Source organism: Myotis yumanensis, unplaced genomic scaffold (genome assembly GCF_028538775.1).
Source record: "Myotis yumanensis isolate MYYU_CA2020_CCGP unplaced genomic scaffold, mMyoYum1.0.hap1 SCAF_3, whole genome shotgun sequence".
Classification (NCBI taxonomy): Eukaryota; Metazoa; Chordata; class Mammalia; order Chiroptera; family Vespertilionidae; genus Myotis; species Myotis yumanensis.
Genome location: NW_027223754.1, coordinates 118,750,796 through 118,771,075, shown reverse-complemented (window position 1 = coordinate 118,771,075; position 20,280 = coordinate 118,750,796). Strand labels below are relative to the sequence as shown.

The 20,280-nt window shown below is 50.3% G+C and overlaps 1 protein-coding gene across 1 annotated transcript in view; it reads left to right on the top strand.

Moving 5' to 3' along the window:
- The window catches only part of CACNA1C (calcium voltage-gated channel subunit alpha1 C), a 691,490-nt gene that overhangs the window by 600,782 nt on the left and 70,428 nt on the right, over positions 1-20,280 (top strand). The window contains exons 24-30 of the mRNA XM_070409470.1: positions 1,474-1,561; positions 2,119-2,226; positions 2,990-3,042; positions 3,360-3,506; positions 4,904-5,105; positions 6,665-6,823; positions 7,448-7,558. Coding sequence (XP_070265571.1) covers positions 1,474-1,561; positions 2,119-2,226; positions 2,990-3,042; positions 3,360-3,506; positions 4,904-5,105; positions 6,665-6,823; positions 7,448-7,558 — 868 coding nt within the window. The remainder of the gene's footprint in view (positions 1-1,473; positions 1,562-2,118; positions 2,227-2,989; positions 3,043-3,359; positions 3,507-4,903; positions 5,106-6,664; positions 6,824-7,447; positions 7,559-20,280) is intronic.

Genomic DNA, 20,280 nt, shown 5'->3' with positions numbered 1-20,280 from the left:
AAACCTACAAGGTGGGCAGGGCAAGTGCTGTTACCCCCAGTTTATAGACAGCAAAACTGAGGTTCAGGACATTGTGAGACATACCCAAGATCACTGAGGGCAAAGAAAACGACCCTGAGTCTCCCCTCCCACGGGGGTTTTCAAGGTTGGCCCAGAAAGCGTGGAGTGGGGTGTTAGGCATGAGACTCTCCCCTCTGGTCACCAATTATCTGACCTACCACCGTCTGTCTGCAAGCCTGCGGGGCTGGATTCTAACCCAGCACTACCACGAAGTCACCGTTTAACCTTGAATCAAGGACTCCCTCCTTTAGTCTGTGCTTTTCCCATCTGACCTTTAAATCCCTCCCGTTGTGATTCAGTGCAAACCAACTCCCTCCCTCAGATACCATATAGATAGGGATGTCCTTTGAATCCTTTGGAATGAAAGAGCTGAGAACCAGAGAAATCAGCTCTCTCTGCCGCCCCCCCCCCCGCCCCCCCTCCCACCCCCCTGCGAGCACATCAGCCTGACCACCTGAAGAATGAAGTTAGCACTTACCTGCCTCATGGGTTGTTTAGGTCCCAAGGTGGGTCTAAGGCTTTCCAAAGCCAGAGGGATTATCTCAATCAGACGGTTAGTGGTTAGTGTATGAGGGTTAGAACACACCTCAGAGTTGCTCCCCGAGCTGATGAGCTGGTGTGGTGAACAGGCCACCTGGGCTGGTGGGGGCTGGGGCCCTGGGACCTCCTATTCGTTAGGGAACAGCAGTGACCAGGGGCTCCTGAAGTTCTTCAAGGTGTGCAGGACCTGCTAGATAGAACCCATTCCTCCTGACTGCTATGAGCCAGAAGTTTTACATATAAGTGTACGGGGCAGTCACCTAGGACATGTTTAGAGATGAGCATGGTATCTCCTGCCCACGCCCTCCACCTCTTGCCACTCACCTGAAGCGCCGCCATTTGTGCAGTGTTTCTTCAAGTTCAGCCATGTCTTCTTCAGCCCTCATAATAAAGCTGCCATGTATTCAGTTCATACACTAGACCACTCACACCTCACTCAGTCCTTGCAACAACCTTACGAAGTGATTACTACCCAATTTTACAGGTGAAAAAACTAGGGCCCAGAAAAGTTAGGGCATTGAGCCTCAGTGGCACGGCTGGTGCGTGGCAGAGCTGGGTTAGACCCCAGGGCTGCGGGGCCCGCGCTGTGTCTCCGATGGCTCTAAAGGCCCCTGGGTGGCAGGTGATGTTGCTAGTGAGTCCTGGTGAGTTGCTTTTCATATTACTTACTCCCCCACAGGCAGTCCAGGCAGGCACGCCTCAGGTCCTCATGGGGTGGGAGCCGGGAGTACAGAGTAGAGAGGGTCCCAGGATGAGAAAGCCCCGTCACATTAACAGGTTTGCTGGGTTACCTGCCAGGACACTCCTCACCACATTCTTTGCTGCTTTGCTAAAAACACAAGAAGCTCACTCCCTGCCCTGCTTCTCTCCCAGGTCCAGTGCAATCAATGTTGTAAAGATCTTGCGAGTTCTGCGTGTACTCAGGCCCCTGAGAGCCATCAACCGAGCCAAGGGGCTAAAGGTGAGAGGGGGGCTGAGCGGGAGCCACCAACACCCCCCCACACCCCCGAAGCAGCAGCCAGCCTGTGGGCTGCAGCGGGGAGCTAAGCTGCGGTGAGGGGTGGGCTGCAGGGGGGAGGTAGTGTGGGCTCCAGTGGCTGCCCTGTTGGAGCCTGCACTCTCCTGCTGCTTCTCCACTCCCCCTTTAAGAACGATGACAGGCAGCCACTCAAAATCTGAACTCCTCAGCAACACTTCTGCAAAAAGGAGACCCACACACAAACCCAGTGCCCAGATGGTGATGAGGTCCCTGTATTCCTACCCTAGGAATTAGAAAGAGAGTGGGGCTTATGTCCCTGTGGTTACCTAGAGCCCAAAGGGGCCTTTGTGTGCCACTGGGCTCCCTCCCATGTGACCCTGGGAAGGGGAAGGTGCTTTGCCTCTTTGAGTCTGAGTTCCTCACTGTGGCCAAGGGGCTGCCGTGCTGCCTCCTCAGAGGGGCCTGTGCTTTGCCAAAGAAGCCCAGGCTACAGGCATTTCCCGACACCACTCCCCCGCCCGCCTTCTCTCCATCTGCAGCATGTGGTCCAGTGTGTGTTCGTGGCCATCCGCACCATCGGGAACATCGTGATTGTCACCACGCTGCTTCAGTTCATGTTCGCCTGCATCGGGGTCCAGCTCTTCAAGGTAAGACCTTGGCTCTTCCTTCTCCTGTCAGCGTTCCTAGGAAGGGGACCTGGCACATACAGCCAGAAGAGGACTGTGGCCTGGGTCAGGCTTGGGATGAAGGTCACCCTGCCCTCAGCTCCCAGACCAGAAAAGGGACAGGCTTGGAAGGGGGCATTGCCCCACCAGGCGAAGACCCTTTGGCCTCTAGGTGCTGCCTGCCCTTCAGGTCCTGCCCCTGCTTCTGGCAGTAAAGGGAGACAGACTCCTATGCTCAGAAACCTCCGTGTGAGGCACCTGCGTAAAACCTGCAGTGGCATCAAACTGCCCTGCCTCTATCCACGTCCTCTCTCACTGCTTCCTGAGAAGCCCCCCAGGTCCAGGGAGCCCTGTGTCCTTGGTTTCCATTCTTTTCTGCCATAATCCTTTTATCTCTGTGCTTCTCCCATTGGAAGCATTCTTCCCCCCTCTCCTACCCACCAATTAAACTTCCACTGATTTCCTCCCACCCAGTCATCCCTCCAAGCCCAGCTCCACCGCTCTCTTCCCCACGAGACCTCCTGCAGAGTCCGGCACTCGCAATTGGAGCTCCCTTTTTTGAATTCCAGGCATTTGGTTCTCGGGCTCTGACTACTTTATATCTGTGACTCAGGTCTGCCCACCTAGACTCTGCTCCCCTCACACTTGTTGTCCCAACCTCCCTAGCATGGTGCTGGGGTGATCATTTCTGATTAATTCATTGATTAATGGACATCTCCAACCCCTTCTTTCTTCTGCCTTCCAGGGAAAGCTCTACACCTGTTCAGACAGTTCCAAGCAGACCGAGGCGGAATGCAAGTGAGTGCAGGCTGAATGCAAGTGAGGGCGCGGGAGCCAGCGCCCAGGCTGGGTGACTCGGGAGGTTGGTGGCTTGGTGTGAGAGGAGGGACAGCCATTCTTCCTCAGATAGCAGTAGAGCTGGACTTTTACCCAGGGATAATCTGATCCCACAGACATAACATACCAGGTTCTCCCCACTGAAGGTCCTGCCAATGGCTAGAACTGAGGGTGTTAAACCTAACTAGTTCCCTCCCACCCAGCATGCCAAGAGTCATGTGGATCAGGTGTGAAAGGAGATGAGAGACCCCCCCACAACTAACTTTCTCCTTTCTCAGGGGAAACTACATCACGTACAAGGACGGGGAGGTTGACCACCCCATCATCCAGCCCCGCAACTGGGAGAACAGCAAGTTTGACTTTGACAATGTCCTGGCAGCCATGATGGCTCTCTTCACCGTCTCCACCTTTGAGGGGTGGCCAGAGTGAGTATGCAAATCAAGGCCTGATACCAGAGGCCAGGACATGGTCCTCACACACAGTCCCCAAGTTTTATTACTGTCCCATACTCCTTCCCAGAGGTCACTTACCAGAGCCTCCCCACCAACCCACCCAGGAAGTCTGGCTGTGTTTCTAGAACAATTTGTAGGCCATCATCACTGCTGAAACATACACTTTTCTTTTTCTAGAGATGTCAACATTTCAGAAACTCTAACCAAAAATGAGCTCCTTTTAGTTCTCCTTCCCAGCCTCAGAGTGAGGCCCTAACAATAGGGGTCTGTGGTTACCCTCATGACACCTGGGAATGGGGTGGGGGGTTTGGGGAAAGTTTCTCCACTGTGGGCCCTTCAGTCACCACAGGATTCAAGATCATCACCCCCAGCGTTCACTCAGTGCGGGTGAAGATGGCAGAGCTGCCTCTGTTTTACGAGACTACCCCAGCCTCCGTAGAGAAAGTGTGTTGATATTTATAGTGGAAAGTAAGAAAGGGATGGAAGCGTGGGTCCAGACTTCGCTGCAGAGGCAGTGTCTTCATGCCTAAACCACCAGCTGGTCAGCCTTTATGCTGTATCACCTGTACCGGGCAGCTTGCCCATCTTGTGCTCCCTACATCTTATACAGACACCTGCTCCCCCACTTTTGTATTCCAGTGAAATTATCTAACAGTCAGAAAGTTCTACACATTTTAAGTCAACAATGGTACATGATCTTAGATAAGAGTCACCATTATTATATGGTAAAATATTGATAATACCTGGAGGATAACCAAGTACTATGCTGGGTAAGAAGAAGGGGAAGAGGAGAACAAGCATGATGGACATGGAGCCCAGGCCCCGATGGATGACACACACATGTAAACCCCCAAGTGTAAAGCCAAACCATTGCTGATGATCTGAATAAGCCTGGGTCCTTTGTTGTCTACTCTTTTTATCTAAATGGGTGTTTGATCTCTGATAGATTTATGTTCATTGTAACATCCTCGAGTCTCTGTCAGTTTGCAAAGCTATTTCAATATTTACCAACATTTATAGTATTTGAAATCAATGTCCATGATTCATATTACATTAAAATATTAAAATAATTTTGACAGTTTCAGAACACCTTCATGTACATTATATCAACTATTTTGCCAGTTAGGAAAGTCAGGAATTATTGTTTTCATTTTACAGATGAAGAATCTCAGGCTCAAAGAGATTAAGTGATTTGCCCAAGGTCACAAGGCCAGTAAGTGGCATAGCTGGGACTTGAACCCAGATCTTCTGACTTCCAGGCTAGAGCTGTTTCCAGCACCCCTGAACTCCTTAGGAGCAGCAGTGCCATCATTCCGCAGAGGTGGCACTGCTTCTCCAGTTCCCTCTGTGGGACCTGTCTCCTCTTCCAGGCTGCTGTACCGCTCCATCGACTCCCACACGGAAGACAAGGGCCCCATATACAACTACCGCGTGGAGATCTCCATCTTCTTCATCATCTACATCATCATCATTGCCTTCTTCATGATGAACATCTTCGTGGGTTTCGTCATCGTCACCTTCCAGGAGCAGGGAGAGCAGGAATACAAGAACTGTGAGCTGGACAAGAACCAGGTAGCTTCCTAGGAAGGAGAGGACCGAGGCATTGAGGGGAAGTAGGGCCACATGAGGAATGACAGCAGTTGGCCCTCCCAGAAGAGAGGCTGTGGTCAGGAGAGAGATCCATATGGATACTAAGATCATCTGTCTGCTCCTGTAAATGAGAATGGGGCTCCCCAGTCTTCTGGAGGAGACTGAGCAAAAGAAATGCTAATCCCAGATCTACCAAATGCATTCATTCAGCCAACAATTATTCATTAAGTATCTACTTAAAGAGACTCTGTGATAGACTTGGGGGAGGGGGGTGTGAGGGGGTGAAAACCTTGTGCCCTGTCTAGAAGCTGAAAATTAGAAAGTGCCCATGGTAGGTTAGTCCCATTGATAAAAAGGAAAGAAACTAGAACAGTGAGGGACTGAGAGTTTTGAGGATTAGGAAGAGCATGGTATTAAAAAACCACTATTAAATGGTTTCTCAAGTAAAACCCAGAGGCCTGTGTATGAAGTGGGGGCAGGAAAGAGGCTTAGTAGGAGTGCTGTGGTAATGCCCAGTACCATGTTGTACTCTCTTAGCCTATGAACAAGAACTGGCAATTGGTGAGGAATGAAGCTGTTAGGGTGGGTTGCAGCGTACAGTCACCGAGGTCAGGTGCCCAGCCATGTTCCCCCATGGGAAGAGTCCATGCAGTAATATAACCCTCTGAGTGACTTCAGGTCTGCTTATGGAAAGGAGCATGGCACAAGACACTCAGCTCTACCCGTTAGGCAAGCTGAACCCCTCAAAGATTTTGATGTCAACATCTTGGGTTGAGACTCATCATTCTGGCTGCTGTTTGGACTGTGGGTTGGTAATAAGACAGGGAAGAAGGAGACCAGTCAGAAAGTTTATATGAAAGGTGATTAGACCCTCATCTACTACCAGGTTAACAATAGTAGAGATGAAGAGACTAGGAGGAAATAAGGTGGATCAGGCTTAGAGACTGGATATGGGGGCGGGTGTGTGTGTAAGAGAAGAGGCTAGAGTGACCCCCCCGGTTCCAGACTTGGAAATTTGGGCACAGTGCTAAGAAATTCTGGGCCCAGTGATAGGCACTTTGCTGGAGTCCCAAGAACCTAGTTAGCCCAAGATCTCATCACCATCCATGATCTGGGTCTTCTGATCTGTGGACACTGGTAATAAGGAAGATTGGTTGAGGACAAGAAAGAAAAATAGAGCAGACAAGTGCTCCAGAGAGAGTCTGTGGCATAGGAACTAAAATGCCAACTATGTGGCAGCAGTGTAGTAGGCATTGGGAGTTGAAAGGAGACACATACTCCTCAGCTAAGCCTAATAAAGAGATTAACTACAAGATATAATCTCCTTGATTAAGGGAGAGAAAAATCTAAAAAATGTTCAAATAATACCTCAAACTTATAAATGAGCTAGAGCAATAAATTATTCTCAGATTCCCAGAGAACACTACCCCCCAGGGATATAGTTTCATCAACATCCCACCCTCCTCTGCACATATCCAGGTAACTAACCACACTCTCTCCCCATTTCCGCCACCTCCCCCCACCAACTACCTCCCTCCCAGCGTCAGTGTGTAGAATATGCCCTCAAGGCCCGACCCCTGCGGAGGTACATACCCAAGAACCAGCACCAGTACAAAGTGTGGTATGTGGTCAACTCCACCTACTTTGAGTACCTGATGTTCGTCCTCATCCTGCTCAACACCATCTGCTTGGCCATGCAGGTTAGTCCAGGGGGACCTTGATCCCTTGATGCCTACATGGGGGAGAGTGCTATGGGAGGAAATGGAGTGCAAAAGGGCTGCACAGGCATCTCTGGTTTGTCACCTCCCTGGTGGCCAAAGGAGGTTGAAAGACCAGAAGAGCTGTCCTCTTCTCCCAGGTAGAGAAAGACAAGTTCTCTTTCTCAAGGATGGGCTCCTCTCTGGGACCCTAGGAATCCATAGGCCCCTAGGTTGGAACAAATGGAGAAAGTGGAGGAAATGGAGAACAGAGGGTGAGCTTGAAGTGTTCATTATGGTCAATAAGACATGGTGTGTGGAAATTGATTCTACATCTACCTGTCTTCGGGGAGATCAACTCATGCTAGTGCTCTTTTGAGTGCCAGAATTCTCCATAAAGTTGTCATAACCAATCAAAGCAGGAACGTAGAACTCTGCCAACTTCTGTTTTCGGAGATGGCAGAAAAAGAAAGAACTTGTAAGATTTCCTGAATCCACTTGACTGCCCACAGAGAACTGGATGGCCTTCCAGGAAGTGGATGGTTCAAGGAAGACCTCTGTTGAGATGAGGGTGGTGAGGAGTAGGGATATCCCTGCCTCATTTTCACAGTTCTTCCCTCCGCTCAGCACTACGGTCAGAGCTGCCTGTTTAAAATCGCCATGAACATCCTCAACATGCTCTTCACTGGCCTCTTCACTGTGGAGATGATTCTGAAGCTCATTGCCTTTAAACCCAAGGTAAGCCTCTGAATAAAAGACATCTGGTGTGCAGGGACTAGAGGGATGGAGTACCAGTGTCAAAAGAAGGAGAGTGAGGGGCAGAAATAATCAGTGAAGGGCCATATCTTCTCTGATGATAGATAAATGCTCCAACTCCTAAACTTCCAAGATTGGACCAGGTCAAGTCTTTGAAGTAGAATCTCAGCTCATGGTCTGGACCAGGGGTCCTCAAACTACGGCCCGCGGGCCACATGCAAATACAAATATTGTATTTGTTCCCGTTTTGTTTTTTTACTTCAAAATAAGATATGTGCAGTGTGCATAGGAATTTGTTCTTAGTTTTTTTTTAAAACTATAGTCCGGCCCTCCAACAGTCTGAGGGACAGTGAACTGGCCCCCTGTTTAAAAAGTTTGAGGACCCCTGGACTCTGGACCATGGCTGATATGGACAGGACACAGATTCGCCCCTGAGCTGAGCCTTTCCATCCAGGGGAGGCAGATGATGCTCTTCCCTCCCCATTTCTCACTTTGTCTCTGGCCCATCCCCCAGTACATGATCTAGAAGAAACTATGCAAACCAAACCTCTCCAGGCCCAGTGCCCCAGATCCACTCAGGCCTCTGTTCTATCCTCCTCCCATTTCATCAACCACCAGCCCCATTGTAAGAAGCCCAGCCAGGGCTGCATTTGCTCAGGGCTCAGTATTCTAGCCCAGTGGTCGGCAAACTCATTAGTCAACAGAGCCAAATATCAACAGTACAACGATTGAAATTTCTTTTGAGAGTCAAATTTTTTAAACTTAAACTATATAGGTAGGTACATTGTTATTAACTTAATTAGGGTACTCCTAAGGCTTAGGAAGAGCCACACTCAAGGCGCCAAAGAGCCGCATGTGGCTCATGAGCCACAGTTTGCTGACCATGGTTCTAGCCCATGGAGCCTCCTGTTCCCCACCTCAGAGACTACATCATTGCTCCCTTGCACCTTCCAGCACCTGAAGGGCAGTTACCTGCAAATGTCTATGCTTTGCTTCTTATAAGCAGCTCCTCAAAAAGAGTTTGAGAGACAAGAGTAGAACCCTTGGATGGATGAGGCAGGGTAGGGAAAGCTGGATTACCTATCACCTTGGATTATCTGTGCCCTCCTTAACCAGCCCCACCCCATTGTCCTGGATAATGGAGAAGCAGGCTGGTTTGAGCAGCACCTTCTGTCTTCCAGCCCTGAAGACCAGCCAGAATCACTGGCATCCACTGACCTGGGATTCACAATATGGGCAGCTACTTCTGAGGGAGGGTCTGTAACAACTCAGTGGCTCTCCTGGCTTCCCTAACTCCTGTCGGAGAGCGATGAGAAGGAAAGATTTGGTTCAGAGAGAATTGTTCCATACGGACATGAGAAAACTCTCTGGCTTTCTGTTCCTTCTCTTCCCCTCCTTTGTTAGTTTCCCCAGATGCATCACAGATCAACAGAAGGCCAAAAGGAGGAGTCCCTGGCCATGTATTTTATTGCTATTCAAATGTGTACTTGTCCCAGGACTAACTGGGGCAGGGGGTGCTCCTTGGCTCTTGGATCCACGTTCATTGACAAGCTATCCATCATCTTTTTTGAATTAATATTCAACCAGCATTTCTGGATAACCTACCATGTGCTACACATACCTCATTGCATGTAAACCTCAAAATGCCCCTATACGATAAGTCTTAGCACCCCCACTTTAGGGAAGAGGGAAGTCAAGTTCAGAGCAATTGGGTGTAATATTAATTACACCAGTACTAATTAGCTTAACTGGGAACAGAATCTAACACCTCTGAGTTAAGGTCAGTGTATTTCCACATCAGCTTGTTAGCATCTTTCCACATCAAATGTTCTGCTGGGTACATTTCAGAAAGAGGGAAACAACCTTTGAGATACATCAAAAATAAGACTGACAATATTCTTAAAATGCTGATTTTTCTTTCCACTCAAAGAATGCCTAGGTGTTTTGGCTGATTTTCAGAGAATTAGACTCCTAATGAATGTCATCTGGTGATGAGAATGGTGTTTTCCTGCTTCCTCCAGGGCAGCAATTATAATCTTTTCTCTTCCATCCTAGTCCCATTAAGGGACATAAATTTTTGCCCTGGCCTAGAGAAGACCACTGAATATCCCTGGCCACTTTCTGAAGGGCTCACAGTACCTCTGCCCACCTGTGGGCCAGGAGTACTGACAGGTTCACAGCCCACAGCGATATTACTGAGCAAGGCCAGGAATTCAGGATCATTGCCGAGTTGAGCTTCAATCTCAGATGGCAGCCCCTAGGTAGGGAAACTGGCATCACTTTCATCTAGTTTCATGAGACATATGGTTTAAATATTTCAAAGCCTTGAGTCATTTCACAATTGACTCAGATGTGTTTCTGATGATGCCTGACGCAATCTGCAGGGCTCTGCAGTGGACTTCCTGAATCAGTCTCACGAGCACGGGAGATGTATTGAGCAAACCTGCCCCAGGGTGCAAATGAAACTGACACCTGCAGGAGCCTCCACCTGAAAGACATTGTGCCCAAATCCTGCAGCTCTAGGAATGAGCCAGCCTCCCAAAAGTAGCCAGCTGTGGTCTACAGCATAAAGTGCTGCCTAGTTTCCTCAACCCCTAGTTGTCTATTGTGAGAATATGGGAAAAACAAGAGAGACTTTTCCTAAAGAAGAAAGAGAACCATCCTGGGGCCATTTGCATTTCACCCGCCAGGGTCAGTCTGTAAAGAGAACAGGAAATGGACCCTTCCTGTGGACGCCTCTAAGTGTCTCCTGGCAGGAGAGGGTGCCGGTCACTGAACTGGCTGGCCAGCGAAGGTCGACCAGTTTGGAGGAGCATTGGGAAAGCAGGGCTCCCTGGATTCTTACTAAGTGATATTCTTCATTAAGGAATAGACTCCAGGAAAAGCCTCCCCAAACATTTCAGGCAGAAAACCAAACCAGAAACAACTTGTAGCTCTGGTGAAAAAATCGAGTTGAATGTGCCCAAAAACCAGGGCTTCTGACAGTGACCTGGAGTTAATTCCCATTAGTTGAATTCTGTTGCACCCTATCACTCCCTGGATGATCGTTTATGTGTGATAGGAAAGGGTTTTCACTTGTGGGCAATCGCTGTAAAAGGACAGTTAGGCAGCAACACGGTCACAGCCAGGGAGAAGTGATCTCAAGTTGCCACTACTTGCTTTTTCTTGTCCTTTTTGTCTCTGTGATTGGTTGGTTGGTCAGTCAGTCAGTTGGTTGGTGTGTGCTCTTGCTTTCATTGTCTTCAGGGCGATTGGTGTTCCCAAGTTCTTCATTTCTATCTATTCACACCACTCAATGGAAAAAGAATTACTTAAGTAAATCCCTGCCCCAAATTCAACTGCCCCACTCCTTAAATCCACACTTTGTTCCAAAAATACACAAAAACGATGGGTGAATGTAAACCAGTTTAGAGCAATTCAGCCCCCCACCAAACCTCAGGGGCCTGAGCCTGCTGATGTCTGGAAGAGTGGGGAAGCCGAGACAGTAGGATTGGTTTGAACACCTAATGGCATGCCAGAGGAAATCCCCTCCTGAGAGCAGGAGGCATGCCTGGGTTGGGGCAGAGAGCACCTGGTCCTACTTGATTGTGCAGGACCAAGTTGGTCAGCATGAAAAACTGGTTAGCATGGTCTGAAAATAAATAAATAGCTGGGTTGTTTTCCTATCATGAACTGAAATTTGTCAAAAATGATGGATAAATATTTTTAAGATACACTTTATGATAAGCACTGAAAAATATACAATGCCCAAGAATAAATCTAACAAAATACGTCTCAAATCTCTACAGAGAGAACGACAAAATTTCATAAAGATGAATTAAAGAAAACTTAGTAAATGGAGAAATATATCATGTTCATGAATTGGAAAACCTAATATTATAAAGATGTCAGTTTTCTTCAAACTGATCCATAGACAGCACAATCCCAGTTAAAGCTCCAGGTTGAACTTTACCCAAGGTGAGAATAGCAGGAGAAAGGGAGCCACCCAACAAGAGCTTTATGGCCAATCGGATGACCTTGGGTGGGTGGTCCCAAGGCTTCAATCCAGTTGGGCCGCTCAGATATCAGGAGAGGCAGGAACCTGCTTCCAGAAGCGGTGCCAGTCACGACACTCCACTGTCAGCAGGGTTTTAGTACCAAGAGTGATGCTGCGACTTCGTTGCCTGGGATTTGCTGTTGACAATGACTCAGCAAGGGTGAGGGGGTGAGGAGCAGCACAGGATGGGGCTCTGCCTTCCCCTCTTCACTAGAAGTCCGCCTGCCAGGAAAGGAGAAGCCCACCCAAAGAGAAAGTTTCTAGCCACTCTCCTCCCCCACAGGTCTGCCCGTGGTCATGGAGGGGTGACAGGCAGGAACTGCTATTTCTGAGACTTACCTCATTCCCAGTGGCTGCTGTCCGCTCAAGGAGCATGCACTTCTCACTACCTCCTAGCATCTCCCCAAGGGGAAGACTCTGGGGGGAGTTGACCCTGGCAGCTCTCTGGCATCAAGGACTTGGTCTCTCTGGCTTTCTTCCAGCCTGAGAATAGTCCGGAGAGGTGAATGGGCCCAAAGTGAAAGCACTCACTGACCTTCCTGGCCCCCCATTTTCTTGAATAAGAGCAACTGAACCTCGGGACTCACCTTCCTGTTGTAGGACAAATTAGGGTCCAAGGGCATTTCCAACCTGAGGGATGAGTGAGGCCTCTAAGCCAGCACTATGTAATGGAGCGTAGTGCAGTAATTAAAACGTCCCATACGCCCTGGCCACGAAATAGCCACTAGCCTTCCGTGCCTAGTGAGCACTTGAAATGTGGCTAGTGCAGCTGAGGAATGGATGTTTTCATTTTGTTCACTTTAATTACTTTACATTTCTTGGGCTGCGCGTGGCCGACAGCTGCTGTACAGGGCAGCACGGCTCGGACATGGCTTCTGCCCAGGACACTTCTGTAGCTGCTGCCCTCTGTCCGTCTTGGCTTCTTCAACCCATCTGCTTTGGCTTCAGGAAGCTGATGGTTTTTATCACCCTCCCTACTCTTTCCCCAGCTGGTAAGTTTCTACCAGGAATCAACTCATGATAGTGGAAGCCCTCTTGACAGGGCGAGCTAGCCTCTTGCCTTGGGGTCCCCAGTGCGGGTTTTCTCCTGAGTCCGTCCACGCTCCCAGTTGTCCCAGGATCCCCACAGGCCTCGTCAGTGTGGAGGCTGTTCCTCTGCAGACCCTTCCTCACCCAGTTCCTGAACTGGTCCGAGGAAGGCAGAGTGCCCTGGCAGGTGTAGTCTGGAGTTGGTCTTGCTGCTGTGGCTGAATGGGGGAGAGGGCTGTCCCTGGTGAGCACAGCCATTGGGCTTCTGACCAGAGTTTCTGATTAGCATTTAGTGCCTCAGTGAAACTCAAACCTGTGAGCCCTCACCCCTGCCCGGTTCTTACACATCCCTTCCCCAGGATGCAGCGCCTGGCCTTGCACACCCCAATTGCTGGACAGAGACTTGCTGCCTGATAGCTTTGACACCACTGCCAAAGTGGGCTCCGACTTCCAGCCGTGCTGCCCACTGTGCCTGGCCTCCACCGGAGGCTCCAGCCTGCCTCACTGCATGCCTTCTAAACTGTATGGGCTGACTCCTGCCACCCGCGCTCAGACGGGGGATTTGGCTAACATTTTATATGCAAGCTAACAGTGGGGTAGTAATTCAGCTGACACCCTATTTTCTCAGCTTTAGAGGCTTTTTTGAAGCTCCTGCTATCTTTGAGGAATGAGGACATGAAACCTCGGAGAGCAGAGACAGAAAGCAGGTGGCGTTGGCAGCAATGGCTGATGCTGACAAACAACCTGTTCTTCCTGTCCTCAGACTATTGCCCTGAGATGCCCATCGGTAGCCCCTCGGTGCTTCCCTTGGCTGGGTGCAAGGGCTGAGCCATAGCTGGAAGGAGCGTGGGTAGTGAGATGCGGCAGCAGCAGCTGCTCAGGACTACAGAGGTCAAGCACTTTCTCTTTGTTGGGGTCACTCATCACAGCACAGGGCGCAGCCTAGCTCAGGTCTCGCCGGCATGCGCAGCAGCGATTCGAGGAGGAAAAGGCTCTTGAGTGGCCCTCCTAGTGGTCAGCACTGTGAGTGCTTGAGCCAAGGCCAGTCTCTGCATCTTGAAGGTCTCAACCTGAGAGACAGTGTTGCTGGCCTTGGACTAGCTGGGCATGAAGGCAGCCTTCTTCTTATTCCTAATTAGCATGTTAGTGCCTATCAGAGTGCGGGGCATCCCATGGTTCCCAGTGGCCCCAGAGTAATCTTTTCTCTGCATACAGTGTTGTTCTTAGGGAAGGCCTATTGCCCTGCTTAGGTGAGGAGCCTGTGGGGACCTCCAGAGGGTGTGGTCAAGGTATGGAGTCCTCACCAGCTGCCTCTTCACTGGGCTTGTGGCAAAAGGGACATGTGAGGGCAGTCCAACTTCCCACGTGGACAGGCAGCAGGAAAGCTGGAGCGGGGAGGGTGCATTTTTCTGCAAAGAAACTCTGCAGCTTAATTCTTGGTCTGCTCTGTCAGCTTTATCCATGCCTAGAACCTCCTTCCTTAAAGCTCCAGCATCAGGCTTCCCTTTGGCAAACAGCTTTCTTCGCACAGCCTGAAGGCATCCTTCCCTCCCTCCAGCCAGCTCAGGCTTCTTTCTCTGGGACACCCATGCCCCGTACAGATGCGAAGGGCACTCCTGAGGCTGAGGGTCCAAGTCATCCAGGCAAGAAGGCATTTTCTGACCCTGCACGAGCGAGCTGTTCCTGGGGAAGGGACCTGGGCTGACACTCACCAGGAGAGCCCTTCGGCAGGTGACTCCACCCCATGTCCAGCGGCAGATCTACTCATCTGACCCAATAAATATTAAGCATCTGCACCAACTGTGAGCCCAGCCCACCTTCCTACTCAGGCCAGGGAGTCATGGTTTTCATTAACTTCCAAAATCAGGTGTGCCCTCTGTCCCCCAAAGAAAGCCAGCGGGGAGCATACCAGCGGATAGGTCCCAAAGTATTGCCAACTCTGACAGAAACAGAGGCACAGGACAGAGGGATGCGTTACCCTGTGTTAGACAAGCCACTAAGCAGCAGAGCGGAGAGGTCTGGCAACTGAGAGGAACCACAGGTCAGGGTGCCTGTAATGCACCAGGACAGCAGCTGAGGTGCCAAGAAGACCACAACAAGATTCCCCCAGGCCAGGCTCCCTCCACCGGGCAGGAGACGCTGATCCCCACTCACCCTCTCGTGAGCTGTTGAGAGAAATGTCCCTTAGAGCCCAGTGAAGAGCAGGAGAAGGAAGGAGAGAGGGAGATGACTAGCAGGAAGGGATGCAAACCGGGGCCACTGGCTCTTGTTGAAAGCTGAGAATCTTTTAGAGTCTTGGTGTGTTTTTACCAGATAATGACATCGCCTGCTAAAATCTACTTTCTCTCCAACTTCACCTCTGGCTCTAACTGTACCATTCACAGAAATTCCCCCTTCTAACAATTTTAAGTGATGCAGTAATTCTTGTGAGGCCATATGTATGATTGATTTAGTTTTAGAGAGAGAAACTCTAATTTGTTGTTTCACTTACTTATGCATTCATTGTATGTGCCCTGATGGGATTGAATCTGTAACTTCGGTGTATTGGGACGAAGTTCTAACCAACTGAGCTATCTGGCTTTATATTTTTACAACAAAAATTTTATTTCATTTATTTGCTTAATCATCTACTGCCCCAAATTCCACAAAGAGAGAAAATTCTGGTAGATTGAGAACCAGGAAGCCTAGCTCCTACCTCAGCATCACCTTGAATGAGTTGGGGGTGGGCAGGGAGGGCATATAGTTCTTATATGCGCTGTTCTCGGTTTCTCTGTAAAGTAGGAAGACTGGCTTAGCGGACTATGGTGAGACCAGTGAGGTCATGTCTGCCTTAGTCCATTCAGGCTGCTATAAACAAATACCACACACTGGGTAAGGTATAAACAACAAAAATGTATTCTCATGTTGTGGAAGCAGGAAGCCAGAGATCAAGGCCCCAGCATGGTCGCATTCTCCCAGTTGGATAGCCGGTGCCTTCTTGCTGGGCCCTCATGTGGCAGAAGGGGCAAGAGAGCTCTGGGAAATCTCTTTTATAAGAGCATGAATCCCATTCTTGAAAGCTTTGCTCCCATGAAGTAATCACCTCCCAAAGGCCCCACCTCCTAACTCCTCTGGGTGTCAGGATCCCAGCCTGTGCCTTGTGGGGAGGTGGGGAGCAAATATTCAGACCGCAGCAGTGTCTGCAGGTCACTAAGGCTTCTGAGGAGAGTGCCATCTGGATGGAGTGTGTACTATGCACAAGCCCTCAGCCTGAGAGTCTGCACCCAGCTCTCTAACTCAGAACAAAGGAACTTTGCCTTCTGCCTTCTGATTTCCTTTCCGAATATGAAGTGACAGGTACTTTGAGGCTATGGGACAGTCACCTGATTAGGTGGGTTCAGGAGAGTGAAACAATAACCTTATGTGCCCTGCTATTCACGTGTATGTATGCACACACATGCACATACGCACGCACACACGCATGCATGCACACGCATATACACATGCACTTGCCGTGGAAGACTTTCAAATTGCAGAGACAAAAATTAGGTTGTTGAGTTTCTTGAAGGCAGAGACTGTTTCATATGCATTTTTGTGCCATGAGAAGCATTCAGTGAGCATTTAACGCATGCGTGAATGAATGAATGAGAATTATAGAACTAAAGAACAAGGTAAAGTGTCAGAATATTAATGTTAGAAAACACCATTAAGATCATGGATCTTTCTGCACCACAGAAATCTCTACACATTCCTGTTTCTAGAGGCAGCTGTGTTGGGAATGCTCCTTTACACTGAACTGAACGGCCTCTGTAATTTCCACTCATTAGCACTACTTTTTCCTTCTTTCCTTTCTATAGTTGTTGAGCACTTCTTGATGATGTTGAGACATGGTAGCATCTTTACAAGACTCATGGTGTCATGACACCAATAAAAAAAGAGGTTACAGAATAGGCAATTGCCATGCTGGGGGATGAGTTACCACAGGGAGAGCAGTGGGGGAAGAGGCAACTGTTTGAGAGAAGGAGATCGGGAAGGTGCTGGGTTAAACTAAGTCCTGGAGGTTGGACAGGAACCAGAGAAGAGCATTACAGGCAGAGAGAAAAGCAAAGGCCCTGAGGCAGGGGTGAGCTCAGCTTTTTCTGGGGCCTGAAGCAGTGAGTGAAGAGGAGGTGTGGGTCGGGCCAGAGTGTGCAGGCCCTTCAGGACTAGTATGGGGTGTGGATGTACTCTCACTGCCCTCAGAAACCACAGCAGCAGGGGCCTGAAGTGGGGCATTGTACAATCTGATTGTGGTTTTGAACCAGCGTGCTGAGTGCTGGTGAAGAATGGGAGTGTGGTGACGGGGGAGCAGTTCAAGCCTACTGTTCCTCTAGATCCAACACAGTAGCACCTGCAGCATCAGGTGTCTGTAAATGTCACCGCATGAGCAAAGCCAAGCCAGCCTCTGCAGAGGCATCCCTGGTGGCCCCACCCCCTCACTCCTAGAGGCCACTTTTGCCCCCTGCATCATAGTGGTGCCCTGCAGGATCCCAAACACCCCCTAGAGCAGTGGTTCTCAACCTTCCTAATGCCGCGACCCTTTAATACAGTTCCTCATGTTGTGGTGACCCCCAATTTCATTGTTACAAATTGAATATAATTAAAGCATAGTGATTAATCACAAAAACAATACGTAATTATATATGTGTTTTCCGATGGTCTTAGACGACCCCTGTAAAAGGGTCGTTCGACCCCCAAAGGGGTCACAACTCAGGTTGAGAACCGCTACCCTAGAGGGCAACGCACTCCCCACACTCAGAACCACGGCTTTAGGCTAAGGTAGGACTTCAGCCTCTTATTTAGTTTTCCTTGAAACCTCTTTATCCCAGCTCTTAAGAAATCAGTGTCTCCTATCATCCATGGAACCCTCTCAGCCCAGAAACTCGGCAGGGAAGGGAAGGAGAGGAAGGGAGGCTGCAAGGGGACGCCAGGGAGCCAGTCAGCCAGCCCGGCAAGGGTGTCAGCCTGAGGGAGGAGCTGCGTGCTGCGCCAGGCAGCCTGTTTCTCAGCAGCCTGGTTGGTGAGTGGGCATCAGTCTGATTATTATTTACTTGTGGAGTGCCCACAGGGTACCTGTTGGAGCAGCGCAGGCAGACAGGCATAAGTGGGCTTTGTCATGGGGCCTCCCGCCTGCTCTCGTACCCAGGGATTTGCATATTGTTGCAACACTATGACAGGTTTCCTTCTTGCCTGGCACTTGAGAGCTTAAAAGTCACTATGAATAATAAAAAATAATTATATGACTTGCATAAAGCCTTGTGTGGGAAGGGTAGTATTAGCTATTACATTTAATTATTTAATGTGGAAAATTATCCACACTGTATAAAGAAGCCCGGTGGGAAAGTGCGCTGGTTCCATCTCCATTCCTGCCGCTGAGAAAGAGACCCGACCACACCAAGTCTGGGAGAAGAAGAGGGGTCCCCAAAGCTGCGGAGCTGTGTGCAGCCCTGACCCACCAGAACGGAGGCACTGCCAGTGCTCCCACCAGTGCTGTGGGGAAGGGAGGGGCCATCTAGGATGCAGGCGGGCAGCCTGGCTCGAACCCTGCAGCAGTCACAGGAACAATCCCAGCCACCAGCAGGCACCGCACAACCCTCGGAGGGGGTGCACCGTGGTCCCTCCATCTGCCGGGAAGGAAGCAGAGGTTGTGGTAACATGCCTGCACAACTCAAGGCTCTCCTCTGGAAGTGAGGACAGTTGCTCATTTCGTTCACATTTTGTTCACTAAAGTGGGTGCAGATTGCATCTCTCATGATCGCAGTTGGGTCACACCTGCCTTTGCTAAGTAAGGGTCTGCTCATCAGGTCAGAAAGGGCCTGGAGACGGTAGATGGGGCCTGCCGGGTCTGGCTTTGGAATACTGTCCCAGAGTCAAGGGCAGCTGGACTGGACAGGAGAGGATTTGAGACAGGCAGACCACAGAGGCTGCACGGGCCAAGCTTGTTGGCTGCTCCTCCCGTCCTCCCACTCCCAGGGATGCCTGGTCTCTGCCTTCCCCGCCTCTCCACAGTGTCATGCGGTTCATTTGACTGTAAAGTTGCCTGCGTACTTGCAGTGCATCTGCTGGCCATGCCCACCCCAGGGGTAGGTCCATGCAACACCCTATCCTGGAGGAGTCCTTTGCACACATCAGCTCATGGCTGGCATTAGCATGGAGCACCTGCAGCCTACTCGGTGCAGACTGAGGCAGAGAATGAACCTGCTAAGGTTCCCAAAGATGCTTAGTCCATAACCAGCAGTTTTCATCTGCTCCCAGAGGAGAAGACCGAAAGTGCCAGGTTTGGCCATGTCTGCAGGCCCACACCTGGCACACCAGGCACCTTGTAAGCACTCATTGATGAGATAAATGAATGAGGGCCTTTAAAACTTTCCTGGGGAGGGAAAAGCTTAATTCCAAAGGCAAATGGAAGCAGATGATGTCCAGTTCAGAGTTTACATTCCTATAAAAATTTTGAGAGCAGCCCCCATCACCACCACCACCTGGGCCCTCACCAGAGAAGGCCCCAGGCCCTGACCTCACCCTCTCCCTGCTCCTGCCCTCTGTCCCTGCTGCCCCAGGCTGTCTGTGCAGTGTGAGCCCTCAGGCATTTCTGAATGAATACATCGCAGGGAGGGAGCCGACAGACAAGGCAGAGATCCTCGCTGCCTCCCAGGCGGCCAGGGCTGGGAGCAGCTGTGTGCCCCATTATGCCTTCTCCATGAGACACCGCTAATTTCCATGATTACTGTTATGCCTAAATGGCATCCTAATGTAATACAATTTATATTATCTCTGCTTGGTGTCAGTTACCATTGTATTCCAGGATGTTCCCTGGCACTGACTCTTCACAAATGTAGAGACTTCGCCACTGCGCCTCCCCCAGCTGCATGCAGCTCTTCTCCCTGTCCCCTCAGCCCCGCCCATCCCTCCGCTCCACAGCCTGGGGCCCAGGGGAGATCAGTGTGTCCAGGTCCTGGGTACTGCCTCCCACCCACCACCAACCCCTCCGCTCAGCCTCCTGATGCAGATGCTTGCTCACTCACGTGGGGCTCTGCCCTCTTTCAGGAACCCCTTCCCTGGGTTAAGTACAAGTCATTTTTTACCCCCTCCAATGCATTTTAGGTCCTGCCTTCCCCAGGTGGCCCTGACCCCTTCCTCCAGCTTCATGGATTCCCGCTGCTTTCCTGTCCCAGTTGTATGGTCACTGCAGAGGTCCGGGCCCACTCTAGGATCTCTCCATCCTGCCTGTCTCTCTTCTTCCCTCCCCTCCTCTCCTCTCCAATTCTGTCTCTCTCCCTCTCTCTGTCCTGTTCTCTCCCCACCACCTTCTCCCCATTTTCGACCCTCTGTGTGGTCTTTCCTCTTTTCCTCCTTCTCCTCTACTGCCTTCTACCTGAGTGACCTTTCCCATCAATACCCTTCTCAGCTGTTCTTCTCACACGATTTCTGTAATTCCTCCGCGTCCCTGCCATCCCCATCTCTTGGCAGTTAGGCTCCCTCCCACCCCCCAGACACTCTTCCTCTGTCAGTTTTCCTATCTGTTCCTGCTCTCCGCTTCAGTTCCAGCAGCTCCATTTCTAATCTCAACTCAGGTATCCCACTTCGACACTCTTAGACCCCACGTGTCCCTGGAAGGGAACGG